The sequence below is a fragment of the Anopheles cruzii genome, chromosome 3, assembly GCF_943734635.1.
Source record: "Anopheles cruzii chromosome 3, idAnoCruzAS_RS32_06, whole genome shotgun sequence".
Classification (NCBI taxonomy): Eukaryota; Metazoa; Arthropoda; class Insecta; order Diptera; family Culicidae; genus Anopheles; species Anopheles cruzii.
Window position 1 is genome coordinate 1,191,989 of NC_069145.1, and position 26,986 is coordinate 1,218,974.

Consider the following 26,986-nt stretch of genomic DNA (forward strand, 5'->3'; position numbering starts at 1 on the left):
GGAAAATTCAAAAATACGTGCGTTGAAATGAAAATAATATTCTCTCCCTATATAATAAAGCCATCATAGATGTTATGGAGAATTATTATGAAAGCCATCTCTCTAAAGTTGCATTGTTTGGGAGGTTCGGAGATAACAAATTGAAATGCAAATCCCAATCAATAGCACAAAAACAAGTTACGCAATCGATAAGCCCGATAAACCTGCAATCTAAGATTTCAGAGATATATTTGTTCATAAAAGATAGATATTGTGGTTTATTGGTACATTAACCACTATCGCTTGATCGTGTTCCCTTTAAATTTGTTATGTTTATGCGGTCCGTTTGATCAATTTGCTTAATTAATTGAAAAACCCGGTCAAAACCCAAACCCCACACTATACACAGCTCGTTACATCCACTTTTCGAAAGTCAGACTCGTTGGAGCCAAATCAATTAAACAACCTTTGCGCAAATCGTCAGTGTAATTCATAAAATCTGTCCTCGCCAGGCACGGCCATCGAACGTCCATTACGGAGGTCCATTTGCAATCATTCTCTTTGCGAATATGTAATGCAAATCTAATCACCGGTGGACGCTGGACGTCAGAACTCTCCATGGTCCTTGTGCTACGCCGGCGCATCTCTAATCAGATAAATCACTCCCGATTGCACTTCATCACTTACGCTTGAACGTTGCCAAATCGATCAACCCGATCTGGGTGCGGTAAGGCCCCATATGTCCACCATTAGATTAGTTGTATAAAATTAATTTAAACCATTTTTGTACAGCCACGCAGGAATGAGGACATGTAATTTTGGGCACCGAAAAAATAATCCTGGCGCTGGGCGCTGCCTGCGAAACTGCGGCACGCTCTGCCCGGACTATTTGCGCATAATTGCAACTGACGTTTGATGCACCGTGCACTTTCTTTTTCTTCTCCCTCCCGCCAGGAATTACGTCGACCGGCTCGGGCCAGGCAGGACATCATGTCGGTGGCACATCAACGGCAGCATCATCATCGTCAGCATCGTCAGCATCGGCCGCAGCGCTGGTGTCCGGTGGTCCGGGGGGGTCGGGGTCCGGTGGGCTCTCGTCGCTCTCCGGGACCGCCGGGACCGGGACGGAAAAGCCCTACTTCGACGACGTCAACTCGCGCAACGTCACGACCGTCGTGGACGACACGGCCGTCCTGAAATGCCGCGTGAAGCACAAAGGCGACCGAACGGTAGGTCATGAAATAACGATATAAATTATATTTTCTGACACCGGCGACCCTGTCCGGCGGTGGTCCGTGCGGTAATTGGTCGCGTTACCGAACGACCACCGCCGGCGGACGAAATCGAAGCGCCAACGGAACACTCGAGCCTTTGTCCACTTTTAATGCTGCCCCATGCTGGCGCAGGGATAACGGACTTTTCCGTGGCCATTAGCGAACGAAGCGAACTGCATTAGAGATCGTCCATCGCGAGAGCTCCGTCACGCTTGGCGCGTATCTTTTATTTGCCAACCGACCAACGGACCAACGGACCAACCGACCGACGGAGCCGCAGAAACATGGGTTGTACATAAATATTTAACCTCAAACGGTGGCCATGCACGCAAAACGCCAACGCCGTTAAGTGGTCGGCCCTGGTCACTGGGCCGTATCCGGTGTTTTAGCCTCTTCCGGAGATCTATCCCAGCGGCCGCCAGGAAGCGTTCCATCATCGACCGCCGGAGGGAGGAAGCGCAAAAAAGGGAATGGTCATGGGCCCTCGGAAAAGATGCAGTCCAGATCATCATCGTCATCGTCGTAGCCGTCGTCGTCCGAGGGTGTCATCGTCCTGGCCGCAGTCCACAGTGTGGATAGTGCGAAGCGGCGTAATTCATTTCACTTCCATGAATAATGATTTGCATAATTAATTCCCTCCACCACCACCAGAGTGCGCAGTGCAGTGAGCGTTGCATTGTGCGCTTTGGCCACGGGCAGTGCATATAATTACCGGCTGAGCGCGGTGTGTTTTCACCAATTTTCCACCACTGCCACCGTCGGAACTCCGGACGGCCGAAAGTTCACCGAATTCGAACTGAAAAGGAATCAAACCGGGGGGGTGGCCGGTGGATTGATGGAAGCGCGAAACGTGATCCATTCCGGCCGTCGGCCACACGGCGAAAAGCGCCAGACTCCGGGCGGGTTCGGGCATTACGCTTTTAAAACGCACCAGCCACCGAACGCCGAACGGAGAAGGAATTAAAAGAGCACGTCGGCGCCATTATTTGCGCAAAATGGGCATTCCGGGTGGCAAAATCCTTGAGAGAGCGCGCAAAATTGTACCTTCTTTTCCACGACGACGGCGCCGGCAAGATTGTGCAATCAATCCTTGGGAAAATATGTACGCTGCGTACGCTGGCCGTGCCGCACGGTGCTGTGCTTTGCATAACCGATTTCGAGCTCATTTTCCTGTCAATTAGACGTCGTTAGCAAGACCGATGGCCGTGAAGGGCCCACCTGGGGCACCCCGCCTGGATCTAAGAAACGTTCACCGAAATAAACTCTCTGCCACGGCGTCATCGCCCTCGAAGGTCCTCGCTGGTGGATAATCGAATTGCATGAGTCCGAAATTTCCACATCTGTCAATTAAAGCACCCGGCGGGGTGCTGATCTTTTGGCTCCCGGCACTCCCCGGCACTCGGTTTGCCGGCCGGCCGGGTGAAAATTAAATTTTCGCCGGCCCCACCAAACAGAATTACCACGCTCTTGCCCAGTGCCGTGCCGTAATGTGGCCGTTTAGTGGTGTCGCCGTTTTGCGGGACGTTTTAGGACGTTCGGTTCGTTATCGTCGCGACAGCGCGTTGGCCAACTTCCGGCCGGCGCGCGCAAAGTGTCATCGTGATATTAGGATCATCGTTATCAACCGGACCGAACGCCCGAGCTGCCGAAGGACCCCGGGACGGATGTAACCGAACCGCGCGCGGTTGGCCTCTGGTCACGATAAGGAGCAGCCCGATGCCGTCCCCAGAGCGCGTAATTAGAACGTGAAAGTTCATCGAGCTGTGGTTGCCAAAAAATAAAGATCGCTGATTTGCGTGGCCCCGCGGTCGGTGGACAGACTTCAAACACAATTACCCGGCCCTGGCCCGGGTTTTGATTGATGACTTGGGACGGCAACTTTCTCGGCCTCCGACGGAGATAACGCGCGCGCGCGAAGAAAAACCACGGCAAGGATTAAACCCCCGGCCAGGCGACATGATAATGAGCGGCGCAGTGTGCCGCAGCCGAACGGGGTTCATTATTCAAACCGAAAGTGCCGCGGATCTTGCGGCGGTGCGGTGCGGTGCGGGGTTGAAAAGTCCGCAAAAGTTTGCTCCTCAAATACGGCTCACCGTGGGGGGGGACGAAACTGTTAACGTATTCCGTCTGAGCCGGGCACAAGGGCACAAGAAGTTGAGGTTCTTCTTGTGACCCCGGGGGCGTTGCATTGCAAATCTCGGCCCCGGCCCGGAGCAAAGTAGCTAGCCGGGAAATTGTAATTTTTTGATGCATTTCCATCAATTGTGCGCCACGCTCAGAGTCAGAGGCAGAACTCGGAAGTCCCAATTTCGGGCGTAAAATATTCATCAATTCTCCAGGCCGCGAGAAGGAGCTAATATAAGGCAAAACGAACCCAGCCGAGCGTGTGAAGCGTCGAGGAAGCGGCTTTGCGTGATGAATAAAACATCACGCATCGTCCGCCGCCGAGCCGTGGCCTCTGTCCTTCATCATTCTTAAGGTGAGAGAGAGAGCGTGCGAGGGGAAAGAAATTATCATCCACCGAAGACGGAAGCCGAAACTTTAATTTGCATATAAATACGGCTCCGTTGCACTCGGATTTCCGATTCCTTCCGGATAGTTTCTAGGCTCATTACGGTGCTGAAAAGTCGAAACTAAAAAAAATGATATCCCCGACGGAGGAATTATAAACTTCCGAGGATTTCGGGTCCGGACCGGCCATCAGTGACAGAACAGCAGTCGCCCTCCTGCTGCCGACGACGACTGATGATGATTGATGAGCCCTCGGGTTCGTCCCCAACGGCGGGCGGGTGGCCAAAACAATTTGCTCCACACACAAATCGAATCATTCAAATCACAATCCGATCCGTTCGTTAGACCTCCCATCGTGGGTCGGTTCGGTGCTGCCAATTCGTCCGTTCCGGCTAATGATCATGCAAAAGAGTGGCCCTTTTAAAAAACGGAAGCCGCTTTTGCGGAAAAACTGTGTGAGGGCACCAATTTGTAGCGGCACTTAAGCCTCAAGCCTCTCTGGGAATGGGCCAGCCCAGTCCGGTGGCTAATGTTGCTGCCAAACCTGCCTAATTCCCGGCCACACACACACACACACACACGGCACGATACAAATCCGCTCTCGGTGAGATTATGTTAATGTGCGCGGAAGCGAACGGAAAACCCGGGATTCCGATCGACATCGGACGGGCCCGGGGATTCCGGAGCGATCCACGGGCAACCTTCAAACGCAACAAACGAGATCTGGAGCCTTCAAAGAAATCGAAAACAAAAATAATGAGCCTTTCGATGACGCTGATGATGATGATGCGTCCAAGGACCCCCAGACCCCGGGGATTGCGTGCGGGAAAAGTTTTCACTATGGACCCCTGGACCAAACAAAAAGCGGTGCCCAATTAGCAGCAGGCTCCGGTCCCGATCCCGCAACCCGTCGAGGTGAAGGAATTAATTAGTGTCCACGGGCCGCCGGGGTCCGCTGATGGCTTGTTTTTCTTCCCCGGTGGCCACGATAATGTGTGGGGGCCTCTTTCGGTCGGGTCCTCTGCGGATTACGCGGCCCCCGGATGGGCCGCCCATCATACGAGCCTAATCGCGGGACGGATCCTGGCCGCCCGGCCGGGTTACTACTCTGTTTGGTAATCATTTACCAAGCAAACAATCACTGGTCACGCCTGGCACGGCTGTCCCGAGTGGGATGTGTTCCGATTGCTCATCGGATTTGTAGTGGAGTGAAAAAACCCGGTCGATGCTCTCTGTCGGACATTGTAGCGAAGTACCTTCCTCACGGGGTGCACCACGAATCCAGCAGAGCCCGGACGGAACACTCCGTGACGATGCTGCTCTCCGATCGATCGGTGCGAAGCGTAAACATAATTGAAAATGGAAATTTATTTTACACGTTTCGAAGGAGCGCAAGGCCCGGAACGAGGTCTCCGAGACGAGAGTATTGGACCAGCAACGATGCTCCGACCGGCGGGAGTCTCTAATTCACGCATTCCTCGCCCGATTAAGTGGCACGAAGTGGCGAAAAGGACTCCCCGTTCGATTGCGCTCTGTGTTTCTCGAAGCAATCGGTAACGAACGGTGAAATTGATTGAAATCAATCACCCGCGGGGAATTCGAGTCGGAAGCTGCCGTTGCGAACCGGGACAATCAAAACCGGGACGATTCGAGAGACAGAGAGACACACCCGGGTTCCGGTAGCGCCCTGAACGCAATATTGTGCCGCCATTTTGTCTATTTCTAGATTGGAAATCAAAATATTGGCACAAACGTGTTGGCCGCGGCCTCCATTTTTGTGCGCGCGTCACCGTTAATCATCGTCACCGAATCATCTCTCGATCCGTGTCGTGTCGTGTAATGCCATTCGGCGGGGCCTGAGCGGATAGAAACTTTCGGGCCCGCACCGCACGAGGATAATGAAAAGTTTCTCTTGTGCCCACCGACACCGTGACCAATGAGTCGGGCGCGTGGCAATAACTAGTAGTCGGTTGGAGTGCCACTCCTTTCTGGCCACACCTTCAAATAAAAAACATCGAACGCCACTCGGAGTGAGGAGCGCGCAAACTTTCAAAGAGGATTAAATTTATCGGATGTTAATGCAGAACGAATTACGCTGACTCGTGCTCGTCCCGTCCCGGCCACCACTAATCCCCCCCCCGGTGCCACTTGGTCCCGTTCCCAGCCGGCCGGCACCGAAAGTCGAAATAGTTGGCCGAATCGTTCGCCGAAAGTTTCTAAAAAAGGCGGGGTGCTAAAATCGATCCATTGACGAGATCGTTTAATTGAAAAAAAAAAAAGTAAGAGGAAGAAAGGCGTGGCGATGGACCACAAACACTGGCAGCGCCCCCTCTCAGCGATGACGGCGGCCACGAGTGATTCGTTTCGATTGAAAAGTTTCCCAATTCTGCCACCGGGAACCGGGAACGGGATCGGGGCGCGTCCCAAACTTTCCTATTGTTTTCTTTTTTTTATCGCCCGTCCCGGCCCGGTGAGGGGAAAAGGGAATCGGAAAATGGGCATTATCCGTAGGGACTTAACGATTTTACGAGCGAACTGTGAGCGCCATCGGGCGTAATCCTGCCGAAGCCACTTGCTGTGGCTCGCTGGCTTGCTGGTGGGGCTGGCCACTTCTATTGGTCCTGTGTGTGGTGTCGTTGGGATTAAAATTCTTCCACTCAACCCCGGGGCCTCCGATTCGCGAAGAAAAACAAAATCCTAAATCGAAATGAAACAACTCCACGGCACCCGAGGAGAGTGTTTATAACGCGGGGTTGAGGTGCTAAAGCGAACTAACCTCACTACGGGGCGATGCCCAGATGGGACTTGAGCACAACCGATTCAAACACCAGGTCCCATTCACAGGCGGAGCGGACCGAGAAAAAAAAGGTACCGAAACTTCGCCTTCGCAGTTCATTTATTCCATTATCAACAGCCCATTATCGGATTGCCACAAGACGACCGGAAATTTCGCTCGCCGCCCCTTCGACGCGCGAAAAAGGGGCGGCGGCCCACCGGACCGAAGACAGATGAGACCCCGGGTGGGGAGGTGTTGATTGTTGCTCTTATCACCGGCCCGGGAAGGCACACCGTAAATCTTGGGCGAAAATAAATAACTCGTTAAAAAATTGGTCAACTTTTGGTTGTTGCCGGGAAGTCGGCGCCGGCATCGACAGCATCCGTTATCGTCCCGTCGAGCCGTCCGGTTGGGGCCGTTCGGTTAATTAAATTAATAGTAATGGCTTCCTAGACTGCCGAAACGGTTTTTATTACCGGTTGGTACGAATGTGACATTTATGAGTTTGCTTTGCTGTCGGCTGGGGAGAATCAAAGATGGCTACGTCTCGTCTCGAACTGCTGCGGACCGAGGCAGGAAAATTGAATAATCCCCGGTGCTCGAAATTAGAGGTCAACATAGAACCGAATGAGGCGCAAATAAGAAGAAAGTCCATTAAAATATATAGTGCCACTCCCGGGGGGAGCGAACGTTAGCCGTGGTCTCAAAGACAACCATTCTGTGTGCCCGCAAATTGCCCTCCGAACGCCGAGAGGACGTGATTTTATTATTTTTCAGCCGAACATTAACGTTTAAAGTAATGTGTCATGTGTGGCCCATCCAATCCGGGGGCCGATTCCACCCGTCACGCGCAGCTTAAAGCATGGGTGCCCACTTTCGAAACACATTTGCCAGCCACAGGGACCGGGAAACTGAGGCGATCCGAATACGATCCCGCCCTGTAAGGTGAACGACGTGACAAAATGACATTTACAATATTCAAACTAAGCTTATCGGTGTCCTTAAAGTGTAATGCTTCACCTATTGTTTCACCTCCCCCCCCGGCGTAGTGACGTGTGGTGAAAGGCCACATCGGGCGGGCGTCGTCCCCGTGGGACCGACTCCCACACGGAGTCGGTCGGTCGGAGCCAGGTGTACTAAATTGCGTTAAATCTGGTACTTAAAAGAAGATTACACATCTTCCCGGGGAGCGGGGTGACGGGGCCAAAACATCGATTCCCTGGTGTGTCCGTAAGCAACCGTAGTACTTGCCGTAGTGCCGTAAGGATCCTTTCTAGAACCGGAGCCCGACCTTCGGAGAGACTGCTCTTTGGGTAATTATCGAGTCAGTGACAGAACGTAAGCCACGCTCGAGACATACGCTTAGATTGAGATACATTCGCCTCCACACTGGATGGTGGCGTGGCCACCCCCGGCCCGCTGGAAGGAGCGGGGAGCCTTTTCTTATTTTCCTCAAGCAGAAACGGGGCTGCGAACGTCAGGAGAACGTGTCTAATTTAAAATTGATTACGCGACGAGCTTCGCGACGAAAGATGGGCACGTGCTTTCGCGTGCTTGGCGCAGGCGACTCGCGTTAACATGATTAGATTTGACTCGCTTTATTATTCAACACATTTCAGTGTGGTGCTTCAAGTCGCGTGCGTTCGTGTAAACAAATTTGGTTACGCCGCACCGGTTTTGTTCTCGCGAAAAATCCGAGGCGCCCGACGAAACTTTCGCCACCGAAATCCGAAAATCGTGGCCCACGCGCAGCTTCTTTTGATGTACCGCAGGCCGGAAATGCGGTCCCGAATGACTGAGGCTGGCGTTGCTACTTCCGTTGTCACAGTACGGGGCCCATGGTGGGCTTTTATCGTTTTATCGGGTGTAATTTGTTATTGCGAACGCCTTCTTTTAAATGTCGCTCGCTTAATATGCGCTCCAAGTGCGATCGGGCCAACATGTTTAATAAGCGGATCGCAAGAAGGCGGAAGGTGCTAATCAGACCCGGGGCGAACTTTTGTGCTGCAAACTTAATTACAAACTTCCCGCCAATTCCGGCGGGCGGGTGTCGTATGACGCAGAGTTCTGGAGGAAAAAGAGTGTAAGCCCATCACGGAACTGGCAGGACACCAGGACAAGAAGCCCAATAGTTCGCAGCAAGCGTATCTGTCACTGGTCGACTGACTAACCCAGTTGCTCCGTGGGCGGCACAACGGCAAAGATCCATTACCGTCCAGTGGCCGAATTCGAATCGCTTCTAATTACACGCCCCGATGACTGCTGCATTCCATCGTGCGCCTCGGGTCACCCATTTGCTGGGTGGCGGATCCGGAGTGCTCCTTACGCATCGGGCATCGAGGGATTTGGGCGTTTGGAGTGCTTTCTCAAGAGACACAACACATCCGGTGTCCGGAGTGTGGTGCCATTTGTCCACCGCTCGGTGCGAAACGGAACCACCGGAAATCGTCGGTGGTGGGCTGGGCTGTCAAACGTCCGGCTCGGCTCTTAATTAGATTCATCCTTTACCGCCAGACAGACCCGACCGGACCGGACCGGATCGGCCCCATTGTGGTGCTGGCCGGGGGGCAGTAACAGGGAACATTGATTTTCGGTGGGTTTGGGCCTCAGTTTTTAGAGGCCACGCAAAGGAATTAAGAAGACACACGCATTAGGGGCCTCCGCTTTGTAGCGTCATCTGTAACTCGTGACCCGACGATGATGACGTGTCAATCGATTAACGGAGTTGCTAATGACCGCGGCGAGCCTACGCAGGCTCGTTAGCCTCCTAATGGCAGGACGTGACGCAGATTCGCACAGCACACGATCGATGGCCATGGGATTTGTTACAGCGTTTGACCCAATTGCTGATGCTGTTGAGAAAGCGTTCAGCCGGTGTCCCCCGGTCCGGGTGACCTGTTTCGAGCCCGTAACAGTGGCCCACAAAACAATAGAACGCGTGATGAAAATTAATTATTGCAGTCCCGTTCTAAAACCGTTTGTAAGTCTGTCGTCGAGGCGCTTCGATCGATTTTTGCCAAGTAACGAGCCTCCTAAAATTAGCATCGGGCATTTATTGGCTTCATTGAAGTGCGGCCAATTGATGAAAAGCCAACGACCGATGCCGCCCGGCGCATAATTTGCTCGGGACCTAGCAACGGTCGTTAGGGAGAGCATAAATAACACAAGGAGGGGTCCGTTGCGCGAAAGAAGTCGCATCCGTCTGCTGCATTCCGTCGGTTCCACCGGGGGTCGCTAAGAGCTTTTGGCCACCCGCCTGTAGTAGACGGTTCCACGAAGAGTCCTGCAGTCCTGTTTGGCCGTAAGTCTAATAAAATACATTTCTATTACGCTCTTATGATGTCTTTTTCCGATGGCAGTGAGCGCCGTTTGATGTCCAATAAAGTGGAAATGTCTTTGCCCCGAACAAACAACCGAAAAGAAATGTGTTGCCCTGCAATCCGAAGTTTGATTCGAGTTCTGGCAGCGGCTCGGGGACGAACAACTAACTTGGAGCGGATTTTGAGAAACGTTAAGCCTATTGCTTAATTTACGGTCTGGTCGGTGAAAAAAGTATCGCTAAGTTTTGTTTATTGTCAAAATTTATCTATTTATTCATGAATATCTATTTTGTCCCCTTTAAAGTAATCCCCATTAGATATTAGACATTTGTGCCAACGTTTTTTTTCAATTCTCGAAATCATTTTTTGAGATCTTGTTCCTCCTTCGATGCCATTTTTATGTCCTCAATCGTAGCGTGGCCAAGTAAATATCACAGGAGCCAGGCACGTTATGGATTTTTCCACAAATCCTGGCGTTTACTTCGCTTTAATTGCGCATATCTTGCAGGTAATTTTCCTCATTAACCGTTCTACCCTGTGACAAGAACTCATGATGCACCACGCCCCTACAACCTAAGGAGACGAATACATGGAGACGTGTATTCCTTGAAAATCGGACTGTTAAGAAGATGGCTCTACCTGCCGATTTGGACCTTTCAGTTTTGCTTTTTTGGCAACATTAGCCCAGATCAGGTAAAAGATTACAGGTCGAAAAAAAAAATAATTTTGTTTGCAACCGATTTTTGAAAGGTTTAGACCATATCAACTTTTGTGCCTGAAAATGACGTTTTGCGGGGATTATTATTTTTCTGCTATCTCTTGAAGAAAACTGCTTCAGAATCGCACCAACTGCTTATCGGCCGGACTGTTAATTCAGATTGTTACTGACAACAAATGATCAATTTCAACCATGCATTGATCGAAAAACGATCAAAATACCGTTTCTCTTGTCCGAAATGGAGACGCCAGGTGGGGCACAATGATAACTAAACATGGCGTCTCCATGACCTGCAATGCAAAATTGGTTCAGAAGATCACTTGGATGGGAGCTGCTATTCCCACCCCCGCTGTATTCACTAGACTTGGCTCTTTCCGAATATCATTCATTTTCATCGATCGGACACGTATTGACTGAGCAGCACTTCGTTTTGTACGAGGAAGTCGAAATTTGATGAATAATTAGTGTGAGGTGGAAAAGTAGGCCGAGGTGTGAAAATGATAGGAGCATTTTTATATGGGCAAACAGAACTGACAGTTCTGTTTGACAGCCGTAGCTCAAAGCAATCGAGTGTTAGCAGTGCCCTGAGGTGGATCGAGAGAATAAAGCCTAGAAAACGGAACTATTGGGTGTTATATTCTATTCCTCTTCTTACATTAGTTTACTTCAAAAGACGAAAAATTCTTTGGTCTAAGAATCCACGATTTAGCAGAGAGATGGGAGAAAGGTATAGCTAGCGATGGCACATACTTTGAATAAAATAGAATTGTTCATTTCAACATTTGATTTTTTTTTAAACAGTCCGATTCTCAAGGAATAGATCGTACTTTTGTCGCGATACTCTTTGAACAGACCTCGCAGACATTCTAGTATTCGCATTGTTTCGAGGTTGTTGATACCAAAGATCTGGCGATTCGCGCTTTGTTGAATGGTTGTTGCTATGGAAACCGACCAGAACAACACCACAACAGCACGTGGTGACTCGTGGTTGATTGCGATAAATCTCACCACTCCGCACCATTATTCACCACAAATGAGCTTCACCTACGGATCCGATCATTCCGCAGCGCAGGCGAGCGAAACAATGCACCCGCAGTTAAGCCATCGTCGTGCTAATAAGCGGTTGGCGTAAACAAATTATGCTACGAAACTTGGTGGCCACGGGAGCAGCAAATAAATCTGCTTCCACACGGATCGATACGAGACAGGCTGGCTCGCTGAAAGTACAAATCGCACAACAAAGAATGATAGCCCGGTGTTGCTGTGTGTGTGGCGACGGGCCATGACGTAAGGGGAAAACTTTCAAGATGAGCTAAAGGGTAATTAATCAACTTTCCCCCGCCACCGATTCGGGTTTCGATTCGGGTTTCATCGGTTGGCCATCGGAATTGCCGATGAGGGGGAAAAAAGGCAAACAACTTTTCAGAGGTCTCCTTCAAAAACACTTTCTCCGATAATGCGGATAATGATATCATTAGGCAGAGGGAGAGAGCACATGGACACATGACGGTGGCCTTTAGGTGGCCACCGAGGGTATGAAACCACAAGAGTGGGCCACACCAACCGGACCGGGCTATTGCCTCCAGATGCAGCTCCCGGCGTGTGCTGTGTGAAGTTGGTTGGCCACCACCACTTCGGTGTTGGCTTTTGGGGCCCAGGGTGGCAGAAACTGTGTTTAAACTTTTACTTTTACTTCGGCGAAAACATGGAAAGTTCAATTTACCACTTCTCACGTCTTTTTTCACACTCCCCGGCCTGGGCCCGGCCCCGAGACCGACCGACATTTGTTTATGCTGGCTGGCTCCCCGAGTAGCACAACTTTCGTGTTCCTTTTCGGGCGTGGCGCGGGGTGGCCACCGAGTGGTGCCAGGTAGCACACAGCATGCCTTGCGTGGGGCTTCGGTGGCCTTTTCGGCGAATCCCTACGGTGCACTTGGATCCCCCGGAGCGGAGTGGAGCGCGGTGGCCGAAGGTGTTACCAATTTTACCACTGTTTAATTACGAAACATTCCGTGGCGTGGCGCGAGCCGAGTGCTTCGGTGAGTCGATCGAAGCTCCGGCACTCTGAGGCCAACCACTTAGCTCCCCGGCGAGGCACCGAAATTAGCTGTAACCATCCGAACCGAAAGAAGCCCGAAAGCCTTTCAAGAGCTCCGAGAGGAAAAACTCCTAAAACCAAACTCTAAATGTTGTGCCTTTTTTTGGGAAGCATTAAAAGACCCCGGGGTGAAAGGGACGAAAGCGAGGGCCCTCAAAGGGACTTTAGAAACCTTGTTTTTGATAAATCAATACGCAGTAAAACCAATAAGCTTTAAGTAATTCGGTTTGCTTTGGCCCGAAAACATATTACAGCAAACGATCCCGGAGCGGGTCCGTGTCCGAAAACCATCCCAAACGGCCATTTTAGCATTTTCCGACACAAATCGGTCGACCAAATGGCCATGCGTCAGCTACACGCTCGAAACGGACGCAAAAAAAAACACAACGGACCGCAGCGGCCACATAAAAAATGCCTGCCATTCCACAATCTGCTAATGAACTTTTCAATGCCGGGGTGTCGGGGAATCGCCGGGGCGACAAATCGATGAAAGGACGGGGGGTGGTCCGGGGTCCATCCAGGCCACCACCCGGGTTCGTCCGGGGTGTGTAACGGATGCTGACAGCTCGGTTTGCGGCTTACTACGGCTGCTGCCATCCGAGCTCTGGTCCGAACCAAACCGGAAGCTGTCAAGAAAGTAATATTGGGGTTCACTTTGTAACGACCGCAATTTGTCGCCGCGACACACCTCCGGCAGCCCACCTTGGCAATATCGTGTCCCGTAATCGCTTCATTTTTATTGCGAAATTCCGAAATTGTCCGTCCGCTGGCTGGCGAAATCAACACTCGGTGGCCCCGGTGCCCTGCTCCGATCGAACTCCGAACAAACAACACGTGTTCCGAGACCCGGTGTTCCTGGTGCCTCGACCCGGCCCCGTTTTGTGGCGGTGAAAAATTGCTTAATAAGTGACCGGCGTCCCGCTTCGGAATGTAAATGTGAGGGTCGTTTCGGAAATGGTGACAATTTCATTCAAACACCGTCACCGAATTTTCGATATGCTTTCGGGAAGGCGATAACGACGGAACCGGCAGACCTCCGGTGGCCCCGGTGACCCCGGTGACACGTCCTCGACTGCGGGCGGCAGGTGTCAACTACACGCCAGGATGCACGCGAAGCGCATGCACATTGCGCCGAGGTGAGCATTAATTTGAATTTATGAAAATGGAAAACATTGGTGTCCCATCGGGCCGTGTGTGTGTGTGGGATAAAAAAGGACCCCACCAGAGGCCCTGCGAGTCGCAGCGCGAGATAAACCGCTTGAGGGGCTTAAGGACCGGAGCTCCGAACGCTGCTGTGGTGGTGGTCATCGTTCAGTCAAGCGAAGAATGCGTCCCGTCCGTCGTCTCGCCGACCGTTCCGACAGAAAGCATAAAAAACAGCGGTGGCGTCCCCATGTTCACGTAACAACCAAAAATCATCTTCCTTTCTGCATCGTTTCGCCTCCCCGCCCGGCCGCCACAAATAATGGGACCCAGGGCTTATTTGCATCACCAAACAACGACGGCGGAACGGCGGCCACGGATTCGTTCGTCGGGCGCCACGCAACACGGCGTTCGCCATTATCTATTTTGGCCATTCCGGCCCGTTCGGTTCCATTTTTTTTCCCCCGCAGTTCATTCCACCCCTAAACGGGCGCCGGGGTGTCCTCTAAACATGCTGTTTCCGAAATCCGACACCGAAGTCGGGAAGAGTAACGGGCGCCACGTTAAGAATCGTTTCAATTGAAGTGAGGTGAACCGTTAAATTGGAACGTCCGAGAGCCGGGCCGGGCGACAGTCTAAGAACCAGGCGGCCCAGGCGGGTTGGCCACGTGACAACTGACAAGACAGACTGTTGTCCACTTGTTTTTTGGCCCGGGGGGGGATTTTCTTTCGTGGGCCATATTTTAAGTAATTAATTTAGCTGGCTCTCTTCCTCCCATTGCAAGGACCGCGGTCTCCCCGTGGTTTACGATTCCGGTTCTCTTAAAGTCATCTAGAACTTTCCTAGGCGCGGCCAAGTTATCAGCCCGAGCTAAGCTGCACGATCGATCAACATTTGGGTGTTTTGATCCCCCGGCGGGAGGGAAAAGTTTATTAAAACAAACACTACGGAACGGAGCTGCTTTCGCAATGTGCCTTTACGGCTCACCGGAACGCGGGGCTCCCGATCTAGCGTAATTATGTAGAACAAATTGAAGCGAGACGATTCGTTTCGTTTGTTTCGTTCTGACGCGAAAGGGATTGCTCCCGTGCTCCGCTGGCGAAGATGTGCTTTTGCAAAAGGTAAGAGATCCTTTCGGTGTGACGATCCTAGTGGCGCTCCCACACTGGGGGGACGCTAGTTCTTATCAAGATAAATTGAAGCGAACGACAAGAACGAAGAACCACGGCGTACGTCGTGAGAATGTTGCTCCTTGATGGAAAGTCTTGTGCGGGGATAATTCGTTTAGATCTCCGCCAATTTGGGGTGGCGCATCTGTTAAAGCGCAGCGCACCGTTGCGGAATGTAAATTGCGAGCAAAGCCTTTTAAAGCGCACGTGCCCAATCACGACGGATATGGGTGCATCTTGATCAAATTCTGCTTCACATGCGATTAACATCATGGCATGACGGATTAGGGATCTGTACGTCGATCCCACACAGGACATTTAACAGGCTCACAAGGTTAAAAGTTAAAGCTTATTCATATCCACAGGATATTGGGCCTTCGGAAGTGGAAGTCTTTGTTTCGTTTAAAAGAATACATTAAAATATCATTTGTTTGTTGTTCATTTAAAATTTCTTTTAGTTTGGACCAAGGAGATTTGTTAGAACCACTTTATGAAAATTATATCAATTTAAAGGCCACCTCTCGAATTGGTAACGAAATGTGCCCCATTTTCTGCGTTTTCCGACACTTTGGTTAATGTTTCGGTGGATATGACGCCGATGTATAGGCGAATATTGTTCTTAAGGCCAGCTAGAGTCCTTGACTTGTTCCCTTGCGATTTTCATGTAACATGTGGCACCGTCCTGGCCAATAAAATGGCCCAATAATGCTCACCATTAACAGTTTTCGGTAGCATAAAGCCGACCATTTTATTTATTGGGCGCCTCCATTTAACGAAAAGTGTGTCTGATTGTATTGACGTTTCATGACGTTTCCGACGCGGTTTGACATTAGTCAATCTGACAGCTAATGTCAAAGATGCAGGGTTGCTTACACTGCTGCCGATCGCCTACCCTGTTTTAATAGTTTCATGGAACCGTAACAGAATTTTAAGGCTCAAGGCATTTCAACACTCACTCATCTTAATCGACCAGCGTGCTGTAAAAAAAAAAGGCCGCTGAAATCTCGAAACAAGATTAAACGAACCGCGAACCGGTCCCCCCTAATTTGGCCATCCGCCGTCGGCTGTTTGGCTTTGTTTAAATAATTAGACATCCTTGGCATCGGCATCGGCCGCGATTTACGAGCGTGCTCGCTGCGGTGACAATATCTTTTTGGCAAATTGAAACGCCGCCCAGTATCTTACCCACGCATCATAACGATGCTTGTGGGGGTGGCTGCCGCCCCCGTTTCTTTTATGCTTTCGGTGGGCCCTCTTCTCCTGAAGCCGTCGTCGTGCGGTCGTGTCCGCCCACCGAGTGTGTTGATAATAAAATTTTAGTGTAAAAGAAACTTACCATCTTGGGATTCGTCGCCTTGGAGTTGGTTTCCGTTCCGTTCCGTCAATCCACCGCCACTGGCTGATAAATCATATTTCATCGTTCGCTCGTAATAAGCCAATTAAGGTGAGACAGGCTCGTGTTGTGCGATAAACCAGCTCCGCTTCGCTCCGCGGTTCCTTCCACTCCCCAAGGCGCCGGTTGTTTACGCCGCAAGGACTGATGCTTGGCGAACGCGTTTCCGCTTGCGCAGCGCCATTAAATGTCTCGAATCTCTCACCTCTCCGTTAGCGCCACTTCCGGTGATGATCGTTCCGCTCCCTTCTCCCTTTCCGTCCCTCCGACCTTTGACAGACTGCCGCCGGAAACGTGGCGCGGGCAGAGCACAGGATATTAAAAATGACACAGACGCCGTCGCGGCGAAAGCAAGACGGTGATAAAAATTAAATCTTTGCTGCGCCGGGTCGTGCTGTTTCCGGCCGCCACTGGGAAGGTATACTTTCGCCAAATGAGAAGATGTTTTTCATAATGTTTTGTTTGTTCGTCGCTCGGACACGCTGGGGCGGATGGGCGGCTGGGTGGTGCAACGACGACAGCGACAGCTTTATCGTCGAGCGTCGAGGAGAGTGGCCGACTTCCTGTCGCGACTCGACCACACGCGCCCGGCGCGAGAGCGTGAAATTGCGGAAAGGACAGTGGCAGTAATACCCATAGCCCAGTGAATTTTACGGTCATTAGGAGTTTAAAGTGCTGTAAATCCTAATTGAAAATAAAACCATTCGCACTGCCGCGAAGTGGTGGGCGAAGGACGGCACGATGGAGCTGGTCAGACGATGCTGCGTGTTATCGTTTTATTGGATTCTTCAACGCAAACAGGGAGACAATGCGGGAGCCCACTCTCGTCGCCGCCTGTGGCATAAAACTAGCTCATTACTTGCTTCGTCGTCCTCGCCGTAATGGCCCCAGGTACTGGCCATTTCGCCACGTTTCATTCCGCGCTGCAATAAGATTGGTTTTGATGGTTATAAAAACAAACTGTGTGCCTTTTATTTTGCGATGACCAAAACAAAGGCACGCTTTGATTCATATTTCATTTGAATCCATCAAAGCATGTCACAGCACCGCGCCGTCGCTGCGGATTTATGCGTCAATCTAAACCGCATCGGGTGTCATAATCATAGAGCGCTGGGTGATTGGTGTGGAGTGATATTTCACATCGCTCGGTATGTTTTAAGCTATTGTGTGAGTGACATTTGGTTTGATGTTTTCACTGTACAGTTCTCGCTTTCCGGTGAATGGCGTGTGGCTTTGCGACAACCTTTTTACTGTCAACAAGTGCGCTGTTTTTCTGTGTAATTTAAATAAACAAGCCCATCCATCGTGATTGAAATACAGAGCAGCACAAAAGTATCGATGCTGAACGCTGTTTGCTCAGCATGACCAGGCGTTGCTAGGTAACCACCGTAGGTTACTCTGCAGGGTTCGGTGCAAGTTTAAATGTTAGCTGCTGGACGGAACAGCTTGAAACACAGGGCCATATTTCTGAGGGGCCGCAGTTTATGGCCAGGGCCCCGGGCTGCTGCACGCATGGCGCTCGACAGGATGCAGCGTGCCACTCGACGATTGCAAGCCCACATTTTAAGAATGGTCGATATAAATTCCTCACCATAATACATCACTGTCAGCGGTTTCTGGCTGAACACGAATGACACGCCAGTGATTTATCTTAACGGCTCCTCGTCAGTGTATTACGCTGTACGTGTGTGTGTGTGTGGTCACCGGTTTGGTCCCGGTGCCGGTTGGTCAATGGGGTTGGAAATTGCATTCTCGTCACCTTCACACGCTGAGCGCCGTGGTCCTCTGGGGACCTGAACGGCGTGGCGTGCCGAATGCTCGTAAATTGAGACCTTCGGATCAACATTTCACTTGGCCACCAGCACCCGAGCACACACACCGATTGTCAATTGGCAGCAGGACTATCGGCAGGACCACCGGGAGGGGCGGGTGAAAAAATCTTGGCACAAAGCATGTCTCTCTAAGCATACTAGATGGAAGTTGACTTGTAAAACTTCCCCCCACCCGAAATGACGGTGCACCATAAAAAGTGGCGCGGACTGCGGACTGCGTTTTCTGCGGCCATTTTTTTGCCGTCCCGGACACCGACGTAGAAAAGTTTTTCGCCTTTTAAAACGAGTCGTGTCCCCGTTACGTGTGTGTGCGCGCGCGTTCAAATCAACCGCAGCCCAACAACGAAATCGAACCGAAAAGAAGGAAATAGTCTAAATGGAAATACATTAAAATAAATCATGTTGAACCTCGCTTCGCCGTGTTCGCGTGTGTCTGTGTGTGCGGACGCACCCCTTGGGTCGTGATTGGCCACCACCAGCACCAGCACCGTCGGTTGAAGAATCTCAACAAACACGAACTCAAACAAAGAACGGAAAAAGCGAACGCGAAACCAAATGACTACGTAGCGCCGCTCGCTGCTCGCGTCCCAAAAAGACATCGGCGAGCAAAATTTATGTTCTCCGCTATTTCAGCGTGTCCTGGGCTTCCCGTTTGCTGCGGTGCGCTGTTTCGACCCCTTGCAAAACAAGCACGAACGAGGCGAACCAAATCTTCAATCCCCGGCACGGGGCGGCGCAACTTTGGAAAACTTAGAAACCGGGTCCGCCCCGGGGTCTGGTCTGCAGTGGATTTGCGACGACGACGACCAGCAAACGATGTCATAACTCATAAGATATGTTGAGGACGTGGTGGTGGCGGTTTTTTATTCGCTGCTTTGCTGCCTTAAACCTCATTTTACGCGCACGCCACCAAAGCCAATCCCCGGACCTAATTTATACATTAGAAAGTTACTCAACTAGCGCGAGCGAGCGAGCGAAGTGATAATGGAATCGTAAGAACTGCCCCGACACAAGCTGCCAAGTACTGCCAAAAACCTCGTCCCGGGACTCCCCGGAAGATGTAAGTGAGAAGTGCTTCGGTAAGCGTTTCCTCTACAATCCGGAACGAATGCACTTTGTTTGGCCATGTTTCGTGGTGTCTGCCAAGTGACCTGATGCCTGAAGTTATCTGCAAATTGAACGTTGAGTCCTTGGTCGCCTAATGTCCCCCCGGTCCCCAATAATTATGCGTGACGTGCGAGCGTTCACTCAATTTATCGCAAAACTCCCATCAAACGTATTCTGTCACGACATTAAATCTATCATTAGCTCGGGTATTATAGCCGTTTCCGGCTCATCTTACCAACCGGAGGAGGGACAGGAAAATCGATAATCCATCAATGACCCACGGCCGGCCTCTCTCTGCCCCCCCGATTCGGTTGCCCGGATCGCGGTGCGTCGGGACGAGCTTAGCCTTCGGTCGCGAAGCGCGCTAAATTATTCGCATATAAACGGTTTAACAGATGATTAAACCAATCAATCAGTGCGCTGCCGTCGCCCGGCACACAGGGCATCGGGATCCGGGATCGGGTTCGACGGGTTCGATTCGACGGACGAGCGACCCGAATGGGACGCTTCCGGCAACATGTGGCCTCGAGAGAGTTTCCCTTTAAGAAGGCAGCATCTTACGGCGACGACGACGACGCATTCCTTGTGTGTGGCATGAGTCGACAATAATTTCATAGGAGAATTCGTTTGCATGGCCCCAAATGTTCTTGCCCAACCCCGCCCCCGGCTACTAATTGAATTCTTCAGCTCTGTTCCGGTGCTCCTGACACACAACATAAAGCACCTCGTCCGGGTCAAAAATTCGTGAACGAGCTTACAAGAATTTCGCCTGGAGGATGCAAAACTTAATTACTCACGACACAAGCTTTTACCTCTGATCGAAGGAGGCGCCCGGTTGCCCGTGACGGGCGCCACACGTGGAATCCTTCGCGCGGCATAGTTACGTGTGCTTTGCGAATTGCGAAATTGCGCCGCCTGCTGAGAAACAATATGGCGGCGAGCGTGGTGCGAGTTTATGGTCGTTAAATTTTCTTCAAAATTGTTTACGGCACCCATGACCCGTCTGCGGGATTCGGTTCGCGTGTTCGGAACCGGAAATACGTTATTACGAAGGACAGGCGAGGCGGTATTTGGTTCCATAAAAAAGTTACAAATTTACAGCCACAACAGTTCCGGCGCTGCCGCCTGAATAATTAAAAAAGAATTTCAAAATCCAATCAAATCCAATCCCCGGGCCCGGCTCTCGAAAATCAGATGTTTAATCTCTGTTCTCTGCACAAACTTTCGAGCGCCCGGGCGCTTAACGGTTAATTTCTGAGTTTGAAACAATAAATGCCCAACAACAAATTGCAGTACTAGCCTCGTGGTGCTTTATAATGAACTGAGCTTATATTGCCGCCAGAGAAACTTAACTGACCGAAAACAGTAACGCAGGCAGTGCAGTTGCGCAGGGGTTCCCAGTGGGCAAGTTACTATCAACAAGCCCTCAGAAGCACTCAGCAATAAGGGCACACAAAACTAAAGCACACAAACATAAAACACTGCCAGGAGGGCAGGGCAGAGACAGCAAAAAAAAGCCGGCGCAAAACCACGAACGGGAACCGACCGCCGGCCAGCACAGGATAGGATCGAAACCCCAAGAATGCCCAGCACCACCACCACGGACTTTGGCTTTATTTTACTTTAATTTTTTTGCCGGTTTTTTGTTCCACATTAAACTTAAATTGGCTCGAGCCAATTTGTGCCGAAGCCGAATGGTAAAGGTCAACTACTTTATCTTATAAGTTTCGTTGTCGTGGTGCTTCGCGGCCGGGTTTTCTTTGGCGAAATAAAGTTGTGCTAAGAATCAGTGCATGTTCCTTCTGGGGCCCCTCGGCCCTAACATCCAACGAGTAAAGTAGCTGCAGTTTTCGACGAGAACCGAGAAAAGCTTTTTCCTATTTACACACCATCTTTCGACTGCCAGGACATGGTTGCTCCCGGTCCCGGTAATAAGTCGGCCATCGGCCGTTCGCACCGACACCGACTGGGCTGGGTTTCTTTTTCCCAGCACACACACACACAGGGGTCCTGCCAAACCATTAAATTGATGAAATTAATTATCGATTTCGTGCCGGGCCGTCAGAACTGTCGCCTTTCGGGGCCCGGGGAGCAGTCAGCACGGCTTAAGCCGGAAACCGGAGCATCCCCTGAAAAGGATTGCGAGCTGAAGCCATACCGTGTCTGGGTGTGTCTGGCCGGGTGCGCACTGGCCGGAAACCAGAGAGACAACCGCCCGTCGATTGCGCAATCCAGATGATAAAAGCGTAAATGATTTTCTTAATTAAATAAATCTCCGATAATTGAAAAATAATACATCAGAGTGTGTGCCTGTGTGTGTCTGTGGCTCCCCCGGGGGGGCCAAGCAGAAATATTCTCCCGCGGGCCACGTCTCGTCAAGCGCTCGTCCTCCTAATCGACGCCAGAGCGTCTCAGCGCCTCAGCAACGGTTTGCGATCGATCCAGTGCCACAGCCGGCTAAGCAGCCTCATCTGGTCCGGGCCCGGGCCTGGCCGCCAATTTATGGCCCCCAGTGCTGCTTATGTGGCCACCATGGGAGAGTAATCACCAGCGCGGGCTCGCGTCAGTAATTTCGTTCCGCCGGCAAAAGTTTGCCGCTTATGCGGTGGTGCCTTTTGGCAGCATTTTTCGGAGCCAAACCAAGCAAACCGGGAACCGGGGCGGCCATATTTATCTTTCGCATAAACGAATGACTGATTGAAGACCATCGCTGCCAGCGTCCGGACTTGCGCGGGGGGCCGTTTCTTGTGCACCACATCGTCGGATCCGCCGTCGGGATTGGGTTCGGAACGACGTCACGTAAAGTTAACTTCCTCCTGCCAGCGAACTCGTCCACCGGCATTAATTAGACGCTCACGATGTACCTACTACTGGCCGCCGGATGTCGGCGTCGGCGGTGCAAACAACTTTCGTGGCCCCTTGGCTTGACATTAATTGAGTTAATTTTTTGCGCTCGCGCCCTGTCCAAGGAAGTCATCATCACACACGTGGCGCTGACGGACTGCGTGGGGCCCTCGTCGTGTCCGTGGCGTAAAGTGAATTTATATGTGTGTGCCTCTCAGCCCACAGGAGGCCATAATGAGGGGTTTAATGAAATTAAAATCGTTATAATCACATAAAGCGCACACCGGTGCACCTTCAAGGCCTCGCCTTTAAAGCCTTCCGTCGGGTGCAACGGGGAAATGCCCAGCCGTTGAAAAATCGTGTAAACACGCACACTTCACCCGTTCACCCGAGTTCCCCTCGTTCACGGTCGAGTGAAACATTCACAAATCACCCGGAAAACGGCGTGGACGGCCATTCGGAATGCACTTAATTCAATTTCTGGGCACACACCCAGGCACTTAAAGCAATTTAAAGCTCGTCCCGGCCAACTGCCGGTCGGTCACGTAGCGGACCCCGAGCCGGGCCGGGAAACTTCATTATGGTTCGATCCACTCATAAACAAATTATCCATCACCCTGTCCACTCGTCACCCTGACGTGATGGACAAACATTTTTATTTGCTATTTTTTACGCATTTTCCGCCCTTTTTTGTTTGGCTCCAGAGAAACTCATCAGTTACATCGGTTCCGTTGTGTCCGTTGTGTGGCGGATTGCATATAATCCGGCCGACGCACGGACGGAGTAACGAGAAACGGACGGCGTGGCGAACTCAGAAACGAAAAACAGGAATCCGAATTGTCACTTCACCGGAAAATCAAATTGAGCTGACATTTTTCCCATCATTTCATCGACTTTCGTGTCCCCGTTTTTTTCGTGAAGGGGGCGCATCTTCGTGGCCAACGAAAATCGGGACGGGCCGCCCGGGACACGGGCGCCATTTTTGATGCGAATGGAAAATTTTGAAATAAATATTCAGTCTATAATTCATCAATTCGTGTTGCTCCTGTGTTGTGCCGCCCCGTATCGGCGACGGAACGGGACAGGCCAGGGCACCCACATCATCAGCAGCATCGCATGTTGGTCTGACCTCACGTTCGCGATGTCACCTTTCGTCATGCCAGCGACATTTTACGGCCAACGCGGCACGTTCACGTCAGGACCCGCCGCGGCTGCCTGGTGGTATCATCGAGAGCTTACCCACCCGAGCCGAGCGAAGGTTTTTTGTTGCCTCGGCCTCGACGGAGGGACACCCAAACTGGCGTTCCCATCGAGCGTGTTGTTTGTTCGATCGAGGGCTCTAGTCTTGACGCGATGGCCGGACGACGACGCTGTGGCCAATAGAAAACAACGGCGGGACTACAATCCTTTATTCACGTGCGCCAAAAGGCAGCCAGCAGGTCTACGGTCCTATTGTTTCGGCCGGTCTATGGGGCCGATAGAAAAAACAGGGCATCTAGCGACACGAAAAATGTATGCAACCGGAACTGCAACGGGGCCGCCGTCGTCGTTGCTGGACTGCCTCATGCAAGTTGTATCGGGTCCCGTCGCCGTATGTGATGTATGATCCGCCGTTACTTTTTTCATCCTTTCCCCGGCACTGGTCAATACGGATACCACTTTCGGAAGTTTCGGTCCGCCATTCCGTTTCGCCACTAATTTTTCATGTGCCAGTGAGAAAATATTTTTCATGAACTTTTATGACGCACAAATGATTAATTGATCGGCGTGTGTAACGTGCGAACGTAGCGATGCGGACCCCGTGGTGGATCCGTGCAGACTTGCCGTCCGTCCGTCCGTCCGGGAACGCTCCCCATCGGTGGGAACGCGCTCTTCTGCTTGTTTCTGCGATATCTAATGGCCTCCAGTTCTTTTCTCTGCCGGTAATAAAGAGGAAAAGCGATAAGATAAATGCGCCCGATGAGTGTTTAATGGATAACTAAGTGCACCCGCACAGCAAACCCACGCCCAAGCGGGATGATTTGAGGGCATTCGAAGCATTCCATTTGAACTGATGTCCTTACGATGGTTTCTTTTGTTACACCGCGCGCACCCGTAGTCGGTGGAGTCGCAAACTTAAGAAGCAAACTTTTCGATGATGATTGCTTGGATTGCTTGAACCTAGAATAGGTTGATTTCTTTAAGAAGCGATCCAAGAGCGATGTTTGTAAACAAACGCGCGTCGTAGCTGTCAATATTTTGTTCCTTGTGGTTTTAGGAGATTGAAATCTAAAGGCGCTAAATAAAAACATTGTTCGTTATGAATCAAATGAAATCAGAAAATAATGATTTTGTTACATCAGTGCAATGAATAAATCATAACAAAAGGGGACAGCGCTCAACCCGTATGTATAACCGCTCCACTAAATGACAGCGCGAGTGCAAGTAGTAATGTTGGTGACATGTGGCTAAAAATCGAAGCATTCTTCGATCGCCCGTCCCGCTTAGAGAAAATGTATTCTACTTACTATGTCATTTTCTTTTAAGGTTATGGTTCCGGAACGAATTTGTGTCGAATTGATCACGAAAAAATCATGAAAATGTGATCCTTCCACAACTTCCTACTGAGGCGAGAGCCAAGAATTATGTCCCTCCTCTCGTAGACCCTTGTTAGACAGCAAAATATGTATATGATTGAAGTAGACATCGGCTAAACCAACTCTGGTGATAATTACCGAACGGCTGGACCAGAATGGCCATCATGTGTTGGTCAAGGTAATTCGCTCCCCGAGCCACCGGAAGCGGATTTACTTGTTTCACGGGGCTATTGACAAGGTGTCTGTTTATTAACATAACAGGCACGCCACGGGATAATCAATCGAGGCCATCGACGCCTCGGTGTGGTCGGTGGCATTCGCTTCGTTGTCGACCATAATCAATTACCCTGCCCGGCCAGATTAAAGGATTCGGTGAACCGTACAATTAATAAATTAAAGACATCAATCAAACCATTTTTGAGGTTGGCACATTGGCAACGGAACCTTCGGAAGGCTCTAGGCGAGTCGAGTGGTGCTGTGAGCGCCACAAACCTGAGCGCCAACAAATCAGCTTATCGGCCAAGCCAAGAAATATCAATTCACTTTCCACGAGATGGCCGGGTCCGGGCCGCAATTAGGTAATGGTCGGCTTAATGGCACGTTTAATCCTTTCCCGTTCTGTCGAATATTTTTTCCACTTAACACAGCGTAATGCGTGCTTCGAAAAAAAAACCCCAAAGACCCAGTCGTAATCCTCGCCCATGTTAAGAGGCCCAGGCCTCTTTGCGGCCCGCCGGAGGGCACAAAAACACATCGAACCGACTCATAATCTTAATGACTTTCCTTTCCGTTCCACGGACCACCACCCCGGTCCACGCTCTCTTGCAGGTGTCCTGGATGCGCAAGCGGGATCTGCACATATTGACGTCCAACATCTACACCTACACCGGCGATCAGCGCTTCTCCGTGATCCACCCGCCGGACTCCGACGACTGGGATCTGAAAATTGAGTATGCACAGCAGAAAGATAGCGGAATTTATGAGTGTCAGGTGAACACGGAGCCGAAAATAAATCTTGCCGTTTATCTGGACGTCACAGGTCAGTAGCGGCGGCGGCGGCCTCGGCACCCCAGCTCGGTGCGCCTTCCTTGCCCTATCTTCTGTTCTATTCTCCTTATATATTTCTCCGCTCTCTGTCGCGCTCTCTCTCTCTCTTTCTGTGTTTCTGTTGTCCTAGTTCTTCTATTTAGTTTCTGTGCCGTGCATTTTCTCGCTGCTTTTTTTTCGCACGCTTTCACCGGTGTGCGTGTCCGAGTTTTGGGTTTTCCTGTTTTGCCCACTCATGTGACTCCGAGAAACCACCTTCATTCCGAATGCCAGTGCGCTGGCATTGCTTTAATTTAAAGACCCTTTTATCCCGGAACTGTAGTAGCGTTTTTTTTGAGGGAGAGTCCTATTTCTAGCACGTTCTTTTAGCAACCGAGGGGCATCTGCGCCAAAAAGTCCATCCTAGTTTTTATGTCGATTTCTGAGAAACCTTTCACTAGAGCGCTGCCGCGGCAAAATTGTTATTTCATAATTGCACGTCCACGTTGCATGTTTATCGGGACGGAGGAAAAACTCCAATAAAACGGAAATGTAAATACGTTCGCTCTCAGCTCGGTCCATCCATCCGGTCCATCCGGCTTCAACGGACCACGGCTAAAGCTATTTGGCATTTTTGACCTCCAGCCAGCCAGCCAGCCAGCCAGTCCGAGCACTCCGAGGACGCGGAAGTCAAACAAAATACTAATAGTTGAAAAACTACCACCACCCGTCCGTCCACTCCCCCGGCGCGCACATATTGCTACACTCCCGCACGATCCGCTTGGCCCGGAACATTTGATCTGCCAACGAATTGTGTTTAATTCCGCTTCGTTTCACAGAACTTCTCACAGGAGAGAGAGAGTGTGTTGACCAAACGCAAAAGGGACTTAAACAGTGGCGAACAATGGCCAGGGCCATTCGAACTGTCGGGTGTGTGTGTGTGTGTGAGTGAATAAAAGGGCCCACCCGCCGGCGTTTCCAAAGCACAATGGCGGCCGGTCGATTTTTGGTCTAGTGGTCCGAAAAGAAAGTTCCACAGTTCCGTTAAAAAATCTTCAACAATGAAAAATCCCACCGAGATGCATCCCACCGTGGGCCATCCCGTGCCGCGCGTAAGGAAGTCGACCGAAGGCCGGCCAAAGGTCAAGGATAAAGAGTGGAACGTGGCGGTGGACGGCATAAAAGCTTTGTGACCTTTTCCGTTTTGCCGAGCTTCCTG

General features: G+C 51.0%; 1 protein-coding gene across 1 annotated transcript in view; it reads left to right on the plus strand.

Annotated features, from left to right (window-relative positions):
• LOC128274550 (uncharacterized) overlaps positions 1-26,986 on the plus strand; it is a 58,551-nt gene that overhangs the window by 13,951 nt on the left and 17,614 nt on the right. The window contains exons 2-3 of the mRNA XM_053012779.1: positions 934-1,208; positions 25,570-25,780. Coding sequence (XP_052868739.1) covers positions 934-1,208; positions 25,570-25,780 — 486 coding nt within the window. The remainder of the gene's footprint in view (positions 1-933; positions 1,209-25,569; positions 25,781-26,986) is intronic.